General features: G+C 35.7%; 1 protein-coding gene across 1 annotated transcript; it reads right to left on the bottom strand.

The window, feature by feature from the left end:
- Window positions 1–1934: 1934 nt before the first annotated feature.
- LOC128023820 (neurogenic differentiation factor 6-B) lies at window positions 1935–4678 on the bottom strand. The gene is made up of 2 exons (XM_052610677.1): window positions 4527–4678; window positions 1935–3487 (listed from the first exon to the last, which is right to left on the bottom strand). The coding sequence occupies exon 2, from the start codon at window positions 3480–3482 to the stop codon at window positions 2526–2528; it is 957 nt and encodes a 318-aa protein (XP_052466637.1). The 5' UTR covers window positions 3483–3487; window positions 4527–4678; the 3' UTR covers window positions 1935–2525.
- Window positions 4679–11063: the final 6385 nt, after the last annotated feature.

The following is an 11063-nucleotide window of genomic DNA, read 5'->3' as shown; positions in this document are numbered from 1 at the left end:
GGAGAGAGAAAAAAGGGCACATTCGTGCTTAACCTCTCAGTCAAAGGAGAGCAAATGCATGCCAACCATTCAGACCTTCACCCCCGAGACTGTTTGCCGGCAGACCTCTCTCTCTCACACACACACACACGCACACACTCCTCCTGTCAGGGAGCAGCTGTCAGAGGCTGACTGAAGCAGAGGATGAGTGTGAGAGGAAGGATGGTGTCATTGGCCTGGAGGTTTCCAGCTCCAGAGATTCACGTGTCAAATACAGAGACACATTTTCACACTCACAGCAACAGAGCAGGACAAGATGATGTCATAGAGGAGCAAAAAAACCCGGCATTCATAGATTTATTTCATTTAACTTCACTGGAATTTTACCAATATTTCGGAATTTTATGTTGTTTTATTTCAAAATTGTATTTATTTATTTTTTGTTTTGTTTTGTTTTATTTTATTTGACATTCACATCCAAATATACAAACGGTGTTTAAGCTTAGTTGTAAATGTCATGTCCTCTTTGCTACTTTCGTGTATTTAATACCTGACTGAAAAAAATTACATTATATATACATGTATTATATATGTATAACGTCTTGTTATAATTGTCATTTATGTAAAAATTAAAATTACAGGTTAAATTTATTTGAACCTGTACAGACACTTTAAAAGGCTTTAAATCTCAGTGACAACTGCTGAGTTTCAGATGAATGGGGATTTAAATTCGTTTTTTTTTTGTTAATATTATTTGAAAAGTTTTGCAATCGCTATTTTATCTATTCAATATTTTAATTGTCGGATACGTAGCTGCTGATTTGTGTGGCGTTTACTAATAGTCGGTCAAACTCTAGATAAAGTCCGTTCTGTCCGACCTCAGGTATTCGTTTGACTCTCAGAAATTCGTTTTAATCATTTATAATAATAATAATTATTATTATTATTATTATTATTATTATTATTATTATCATTATCATTATTATTATTTTTAAGAAGTAGAAGAAGAAGAAGATACTATAAAGAATAAGGTGAAGAAGAAGAAAATCACAGAATCACTCAGGTCTTGTTTCCTTGATGGAAAATCGTCTATTCGTTTTTTCAATCTGAGATGCAATCTTGGAATATATGTAATAGGTAATAAAAATAAATAACAAGTGTTAAATTAATACTCTAATACAATATAAAACAGTTATTTAAATAAGAAATCAATAAATTTCAACCATCATCTTCGAGACGTGTTATCTGACATCTTAAAGTAGCTACCTTCTTCATCTGAAAAAAAAACGGGAAAAGAAAGAAAGAAAACTATAAAATGTAGCTAAACAGTTAATAATTAAATTCGTTAGATGTTTTATTTACTAATAATAATAATTTAAGAAATTTTATTAAAGTCCGTCACTTGGATAACAAAAACATTATTAACAATCTTGTAAAAGGTCATGATAGATTCAACATGTTCACGCCGAAACCCCAATGGAGCACTTATATCCAAATATGAATAAACATAAGGTCAAAAACAAACAACTAATTGAATATTTATTATTTCATGGTTTTTTTTTTTTTTTTTTGGCTTTTTCCTGAATCCCAACAAAATCATTTCGACCCATGTTAGTGTATTTCGATCAGAATCTCAGCTGTCAGACTCATTCGCTGTTACACGGCAATTTTCAGAGACAGGATTTATGGTTTTAAAAGATTTTACTTTTTTTTTCCTGTTATTAAATAACCGCAGTCATCAGATACGAATCTGATAGCCTAATAATAAATAATAATAAATAATAAATATTTCAAGACGTAGAAGTCGAGATTAAAGTGATGCTGTAACATTTTATTCACTTATATGGTGATATACAATAACAGTAGCCTACGTTAATGTCTATTGTTTAAATTTTAATTAAATTAACGTTCATCTTTCAGGTTACTTCCTCAAGAAAGAGCATGAACACAGTTGATCACATTCAAGATTTATTTCGACAAACTGATCGAAGTGAGCTCAAGTTCACATCATTCACAAGACCCGACGCTCCTCCTCAGAGAATAAACGAAATAAACAGGGGGGGAAACTTTTACATAGCAAAATCACAATAGTTTCCTTAAATCAGTCAGAATAGTGAGTATAGTTCAAAGACACAGAAGTCTAACGAATACTGAAATTCACACAACAAGGCTATTTACATGTTTGCACGGTAATATTTTTGTCATAGGCTACTGCGTTGCATAGTTCCATTATTGCTGTCGTGATTTTGTGTTTCATGTAACACACGAATAAATCCATTTGCACAGGATATGAGACAAGTAGGCTATTGTTGTTTGAAAAGCTTCAAATTTAATTTCCATCTTCCTTTGATTCATTGATTGTAACAGGTCACCTTCAGCCCGCGTCAATGCATGAGCAACAGCAGTCTGAAATAAATAGAATTGATTTTACAGTATTTTGAAATATCGTATGAAGAAATCAAACTAAAACAAAGCAAAACCATCGGCAACAAGGACTAATTAATTAACAGATCAGTGTAGCTGGCATCCAACCCCTATGCTCGCTTTTAATTATGGAAACCCGTATTTAATTCGTCCTGGCTCTGGAACGATTGGCTGCGGGGATGTAAGTCATAAGGAAAATGGTTGTCTGGGGAAACGCGGTACATGGTGCCCCGGCCGGGAACGTTACAGTATCTCATCCCATAGTGGCAGTTCTTACTGTACTCGACTTGGTCCTCGTGTTTTTTAAGCGAGAAAATCCCGTTATAATTAATAGGGGGACTCATTTGGCCGTCAAAATGAGGGCTGCTTCTCTCTGGAGAGGCGCTGTCGTAGTAGGACTCATAGGACGCGTAATAGTTGTACGGTCGGAACGGCTTGACGCCGTCCCGGGTCCCAGAGCTGAGGCCGGGGGGCGTGGCCATCTCAGCGTTCGGATACGGGTACATAGAATCGTACTGAGGCCTGCCAGAGAACGACACGTCCCCGTTGGGATCTGTAAGGAAATTTCTGCCGTTAAGCTGCAGGCAACCCGCAACCAAGTTAGTGGTGGGCTGTGACAAGCCCTTACACAGGGTCTGCACGAACGCCAGCAGGTCGGGTCTTTTCCCCGCGCTCAGAGTCTCAGAAAGAGCCCATATGTAATTCTTGGCTAGCCTCAACGTCTCGATCTTGGAGAGTTTTTGCGTTTTGGAGTAGCACGGCACGACTTTGCGAAGGCTCTCGAGCGCGTCGTTCAGGCCGTGCATGCGGCTGCGCTCGCGCGCGTTCGCTTCTTGCCGGCGCATTTTGACACGCTCGCCGCGTCCTTCTGAGAATTTCTTCTTACGTGGACCTTTCTTCTTCGGGAGACCGTTCTCGTCCTCCTCTCTCTCCTCCTCTTCTTCCCTGTCCGTGTTGTCGTCCTCTGTCTCCTTGAGCTCGGCGCTACTGAGTGTCCGGGCGTCTTCTTGACGGGTGAATGTGGCACCAAACTGAGACTCGTGCATCATTTCTGGGTCTTCAAATGGTACGGTTAGCATCGTCCCTGCATAACAACAAAAATTAACAACAAAATAAAGCATTCATGACCTCAATTGCACGGAAGACTAATTGCCCATGGGTTAAATTTTTTGTTTAGTTGTTGTTCTTGGATTTATGACTAAATAGAGTCTGTGATTAGCCTTACTTGAAGACACTTTAACGTTTTGCTCCACGATATAAGTTCAATAATGTGACATTTAATCTGCTATTGTTTTTGTCTTTTTTTAAGTTAAGAAATTTATAAAACCAAAACGAGACTGGTCTGACCTGCATAGAAAATGTTTCAAAATATGTCCCAATCCTTAATATTTATCTGTAACAAATCAGTTTTACAAAGCTACAATTTATCCTTGAAGTGTGTAAATAAGTCGCAAGTAAAAAAGGGCAATTTTTGCAATCAATCCCACTGTATTGTGCATTAATAAATGCAAAAAAAAAAAAACTGTTTAAAAACATATCAGAACGTGTTCGTCACTGAAATGTAGCTAGGCCTACGTGCTGTTTGTTTTTCATATTTGATGGTTCGTTCATTTTAAAATGTTACCCGTCTGGTCATATATGATATTTCTAGTTTTTATTTTTAATCATACTAATACATTTTACGTGGATGTTATATATCAAATTAAACGATAACCTGCTGATTCAGATGACACGTTCTGTCATTTTAACATCCATTAGCTTGATCACATATCAAATTCCCAGACGTGAAATTGTATAAATCAACACAAAATTAGTTTTTGTTAGGTAAATGCATTTTGCACAACGATTTACAGTTTCTATTGTCATCTCAGGAGGGTGGTGGTCATGTATACTGATTTCAGTCCTCTAGCTCATTTCTAATTGGTTAGACTGACGATGTTATTCTTTCAGACTAACAGCAATTATAAAATAGCAACGATGGGTGAACAAAAACCATGGCTATAGTTGTAAGATAGAAAAGACTGGAGATATGCGCGTGACTGTTTATAACAATAAACCCAACAACAACAACACATGCATGCCAAAACTGATGCTCTACGGCAGACTGGTTTTTCATGGCTCACCTGTTTCTTTCAGTGTTCAGCTCGCATGTTCGAATTCCTCGCGACGTGCAGAGCTGCCTCCCATGTGCTTGATGTGAAGCTGTAAGAATTCCTTTAATCTCCCTCTCCCTCTCTCTCTCTTTCACAGAGAAATGACACCCATGCCAGGCACCAGCGCTGGTACCCATGCCATCTGCCACTGACGTTTTGTTGGTCACGTGACGCGCTCTCCGGGGACCTTCATTCGGCTCTCATCATCTGGTGCGCGCGGTAATGGGCACCGGGAGGCTCTCATTTACCGTCAGAAAACTCAGAGTTAAAAAAAGAGAGATTAATGCAAGTTCTGCTGCGGTAATACCAGTGTAGAGACGACTAAATGATTTAGACTTTAAAACGAAGCGTGTATTTGATTATAGGGCGACGGATGCTGCAGGCAAGAGCAAATCAGTTCACGAATGCGTGTTATAGAGTGATCTGGTGAATTTTCTGCACTAACATATGAATAATAAAGCCTGTGTGCATATACATTTTGAGGAGCATTCAATTGGTAAACAGAGCAAAAAATTAATTGCTAGTGCTGTCATGATGCACTTAAACTCTAACTTTACAGTGATTGTAGGCTATAGGTAAATATGATATTTAGGTTTTTAAAGAAGAACTGCGCTAGTTGTCACACTGGCTATATTGCAGGAAGGCTTTGAGTCTTAATGCCAAGATTATATAGCTAAATTCTGTCCTCCAAATTAAGATTTGACTATATTTATTGGGTGAACCAATGAACATAAAAAACTGTACTGAGAGACTAAAATGCACTGAGACTTTAAATGATGGGCTCAGTAGTAGTGTTTTTGCTTGGGCAAGTTGTCACGTGTTTTAAATGGTCCACATTTATTGGACAAAAAATATGGTTTCATACAGCATTTATTATTATTATTATTTTTATTATTATTATTATTTGTTCTTTTTTTCTATTTAATTTATTGTTTTATCTTTCAGAATAGTTTTTTTTTTCAGTTTTTTTAAATGTTACCTTTAGTTTTATATATATATATATAACCATTATTTTGTTAATAAATAACATTTGCATACAGGATTTCTAAGGTCTAAAACAGTCAAACAATTATATATATATATATATATATATATATATATATATATATATATATATATATATATATTTTTTTTTTTTTTTTTTTTTTTTTGAGAAGCATAATAGGATAACAATGTGTGACAACATGCCCAACTATTGGGCCAATTCAGAAAACTTTATCTTTTTATTAATATTATTAAATAATATAGTGACCTTCAAAAAAAAAAATTTCTTCCAGAGATATTAATTACTGAAAGACCTATTCTGTGATACTGAATGATTACCTTACATTTAAACATTGCATTTACTCCATGATAATTTCAAGAGTTCCAAGCACATATCATGTATTCTCTTACAGATACCCCCCACCCCCACCCCCTCATCATGGTAGTGCCATGGTTCTGCAGGTGTAAGACATTGTTGTGTTAAGTGCTTCTGTAGTTTAAACCCACAGTGTATGACAACTATGAATCTCTGTAGTGCAGTCTAGCGAGAAGACTGTTAGAAGTGCAGCTGTGTTTAGTTTACGCTTCATCGTCCTTAAATCATATAGCAGAAAAACTACTACTTTTCCAGTAAATATTTCTCTGTGCAGCAGAGGGCAGTCCTCAAAACTCCAACACTCGGACACACACACGCGCACACACACACACACACACACTCAAACTCACACTCTGCCCCCCAAAACGCCTCAGCTGGCATTCTGCACGTTCTGGTCCAGTTCACACCAGCATCTGATGAGTCAAACCCCTCATTTCAGACTAATCAGTTGACTGCACTAATTGCAAATGCAAATATGCAAATTTAAATTAATTAATTACTCCACTAATTAGTTCTCTGGTCTTTTCAGGTAATAAATCATTGTGTAGTTGAAAGAAAGAGATGGAAAGAGGAAGGGGAAATGCATTTATCTGCCACCTAATACTCTTATAATGATTCACACACACTCAACATGAGTCCAGTTACACGCCGAGGTGAAAGTTGGGAAGAATTCCAACAGCAATGACTTTCAGAAAAGGTTTTTTTTTTTTTTTGTACAATTTGAATCAGATAAGAATAATTTAATTACAAAGTCCCAGTTAACAAAGATATGTTTTAAGAATGTTTTGCCAACGTTCTAATTAAGTTCTGAACACATTCTGCATGTTCTCTGAATGTTCAAAACTTCCAAAAAAAATTCTGAATGATCATGTGATACTGAAGACTGGAATAATTATGCTGAAAATTAATCTTTGATCACAAGAATAAATTCAATTTTAAAATAAAATTAAAAATAGAAAAGACTGATTTTAAATTATAATATTATTTCACAATATAACTGTATTTTTAATCAAATTGGTCTTGGTGAGCAGAAGATGCTTCTTTCTTTCAAACATAAAAAAAAGTAGTGTATCAAAGTACTATGGTATTCCATCTGATTCGGTCTCTTTTCCCTGGTACCACCCAGTATTTTTCCTCAGGTTCTAGCAGCTAAAGTTTATCATAGTGTGCCGTGAGGTGGATGGCAAACCTGGATATGCTTTGCTATTCTTCCACCTGTAAATGAGGCTTTTTGTTACCACAGTGATGACAGCTCGTGCTCGTCAGCTGTTTTAATTATCACATTATCAGCATTTAAAAGCAGTGTGACGAGCCGAGTTGCTAATGAAGGCGCTGGAACTCTCACAATGGGACGGAGATGAGACAAACCGCCTGCCAGAATCACAGGTGACACTCCGACTGCTGGTCCGATCCGAAGCTGCTGCCTCCACAGACGATCAATACAGGCAGAAAAAAGAACAATTTGTCAGAGGGAGATGTGTGTGCTTTACCTTTCTTTGAGTATAACTCTTAAAAATATACCATTTTCTCCACGCAGATGTTTCTTGCAGTAACACCTTCACTACTGACAGCATTGTGAGGCGTACCCTCGCCTCACTTTTCATGATCACACCTTTACAGTGTCGCAAAATGCAAAAAGCACCCTGATTTCCACCACACACACACACACGATCAATCAAAACACAATGTTACACAGAGATTCACATCATAACAGGTTCATCTGCTGGATTTCCCGTCGAAGGTGTTTTAAGTTCTTCCTGTGATCTGTCCTTCAGGTTCATTGACTTATCAAAGAGACATCACAAAGAAAGAACATTTGTGGAATTTTAGTGAAATCTTTTTCAATCCTCTTTATTTATAGATTTCACATCCTCACACTGTTCTTTGTTTCCATTGGAATTCCTTATTTAATTCCTGAGATTTACTCGTGTAAGTTATTCCAGGTGTATTTGAAGGAGTAATAAATTTTCTATCAAGGTGTAATAATTAACACTAACGTTATGTATTACCCTATTGTTTGTTCAAACCCATACGATGGGAAAAACAGGGACTGTTTAGCTAAAAATAATAATAATAATAAAAAGAGAGTACCATAAAAGGACTATAATCAAGTCTCAGAATCTACAGCTTTAAGTGAGTAATAGACCACAATTTAAAGGTGAAATATGTTGGAAACATTATCAGCTTTCACATATTTCATTTTCACTTATTTCTATTTAGTTTTATGTTGTTGTTTTTTTATTATTTTAGTAACTTATTTTATAGCTGCAAGGCAACATTTCAAATTGGTTAGTTTTTCAAAGGTTTTGGAAACTGTTAATTTAGTATCTACTGTACGCTGCATAGGCTATTTATTGAATTAGATTTTATATATACTTTCTCTTTTTAATGTTAAAGTAACTACATAACATGTATTAATATTATGTAGATTTTCTACTTAGCTTTCATGTTTTTTATTTATTTTTTATTAATTTATTTAATATTCTTTATTAATTTTATTAATAGTATTTCAACTTAAACATACTCAGTTAGCTGCCAAGGCAACATTTCTAATTTATAAGCTTTTTAAATGTGCAGTATGTAATTTTTGGCCACCAGGGGTCACTCAATCAAAATAATAACATAAGACGTACTTTGATGACGTCGGGAAAGAGCGTAAGGCTCATGGGAGTTGTTGTTCATTGGAACACGCGCTCTGTCGCTTCCCACATTCCTCATTCATTCTAACTTAGTATTTTGACAATCACGTCTTTTCGAACGGAGAGATATATGAATTATGAGACCCCTATCAAATCAATATTCCATCTAGCTAGTAGTAATATATGTTAAAAAACACGGTCGCCTTTCGTTAATAATTATAATTACGTTATACTATGATATCGAACAAGTTAGTGAACTGCATTTGAAGCTACTTTACCCAGCTAGATATAAAACAAATGTAGATTTACATGAGAGCTAGTCCGTCTACGTTTTACACAAGACATCATCGTTTCACAAAATATACGGATAGATAAAGTTAGCTGAATGGATGCATACCTGTTTATCAGAATGCAAACGAGTTCGGCATCTCTCTGTAGTTTCAGCTTGTCACGAAGCTCTCTCTATCTTGGAAATGCAACTCCAATATTTACCCGTGTCTTGTTGCTTCTCTTGTCCCAAAACCATCTCGGGTCATTTATTTCACCCGTGCGTTTGCGCTTCACAGAACGTGCAGGCAAAGCATAATCATGATCCATAACTAAGTTATTGATTGAGGTTTAAATACGAATATAAACAATATAAATATAAAATATAATAGTCTCGATCAAGGCTAGCTACTACTTTTTCTTCTTCGTCTCTTCTTTGCTTCTGTTCACCTTTGTATTTGGCGGTTCTGCAGGAAGTTAGATAAACTAGAGGGATCAAAGTTTATATGACGCCATAGACGGGCGACAAAACAGAAATAAAGAAACGTGCCGTGTCTTCTAATTAAACTATAATTATCTCCGGATTTGAAAGTTTGTGTAAAAAATGTCGGGATGATGTAAGTACACAACTAAAAAATATATATAACATAGATATAGTGATTTCTGCTATTTCTAAAGCAGAAAAATTACATATTGCTCCTTTAAGCCAAGTCTTTCATCTTAAATTTATATTTCCTTTTGTTTCGGATTTATTTTAATTAATGAAAACCATATTCTAATAGATTTAGTTAACAATAACAAATGCTGGTTGGAAAATAAAATTGCAGAAATAATGACTGTTTTACAACAGGTAAAACTCATACTCAAACTCATGACTCATATGAAGTACTTTTACCCAAATTTCTAATTTTATTTACTTTCAGAAATTTTCAATTAACGAAAATAAATGGAATAGCTTTAGTTTTAGCAACCATTAACAACAATGGTTAGAAAATGGAATTGCAAAAATTTTGTCTGTTTTTTAACCAGTTTCCCAGATTCCAATGATTCACCTTTATGGTACGTTTTCTGTCATTTTATGCTCTTTCAACCTCAGTTGCCCTTTTAACATTCTTAAAAAAATGTTGAAATTAAGTAATATTTTATTTTAGTTAAAGTTTTTTTTTTTCAAGTAACATTTTTTAAGTTTAGTTTCTCTTCTACAGAAACCCTTCAATAGGTTTGCACAAGAACAAAAATGTGATTTCTTTTGTAAGATCATGAAAAGGGCTATTATGTTTTCCGTAGAAGCTGTAAAACCTTACATTATCAAAAGTGAAGATAAAGTGGTGCAATGATCAGACTGATGGTCTGACGACAGAGGACAGCAAACGCAAACACACACACACGTTTGTTTTTGTGAAAAGTGTGTTCATCCCATAGGCGTAATGGTTTTTATACTGTACAAACTGTATATTCTACCAACCCTACACCTAACCCTAACCCTCACAGGAAACTTTGTGCATTTTTACTTTCTCAAAAAAAACTCATTCTGTATGATTTATAAGCGTTTTGAAAAATGGGGACATGGGTTATGTCCTCATAAGTCACCCTCTCCTTGTAATACCTGTGTCATACCCATGTCATTATACAGAGTTGTGTCCTGATATGTCACAAAAACAAGAGCACACACACACAGAGAGAGAGAGAGACGTGCAGGTTGGCTGGCCACTGTTATTCTGCCTTCATTAGAGGACTTTGGGTCTCAGAACCACCATCTACAGCTGTGCTGTTTCTACCAATTACATGGCCCATATGCCAGCAGCCCACTCCACCCAGGTGGAACCTCAGATGGAGGGAAAGGTGTGAGCCGAACTCAACGATGGTCACACAAAAACAAACACACACACATACAGTACATGGAGGTGTCTTATTTCCTGAAAGACATGCAAAAACTCTTAGGGTGTTAAATATAGAGAGGTTGATCTTTTATGTGTGTCTTTCAATTAAGCAGAAGTTTCTCCTAGCGAGAAGTTTGTCGCTACATTCTGTTCTAAACGAGCGTTGCTATGAGAAGTGAAATATTTAAAATATTCAGTGGGGCCTAAAACATGAAAACACAGATGGAGGAAACCAGTACTAATTAACATGAAATCTGAAATCATGAATAATTTATTTGTTTTTAAAATGTACAATGTAAATATATTGGAGAGGTGAAAGGGATTCATATGTTCTGCTGCAGGGCAAATATCACATGTTAAC

Source organism: Carassius gibelio, chromosome A2 (genome assembly GCF_023724105.1).
Source record: "Carassius gibelio isolate Cgi1373 ecotype wild population from Czech Republic chromosome A2, carGib1.2-hapl.c, whole genome shotgun sequence".
Lineage (NCBI taxonomy): Eukaryota > Metazoa > Chordata > Actinopteri > Cypriniformes > Cyprinidae > Carassius > Carassius gibelio.
Note: the sequence above shows the minus strand (reverse complement) of the source record. Positions and strands in the feature narration are given on the sequence as shown.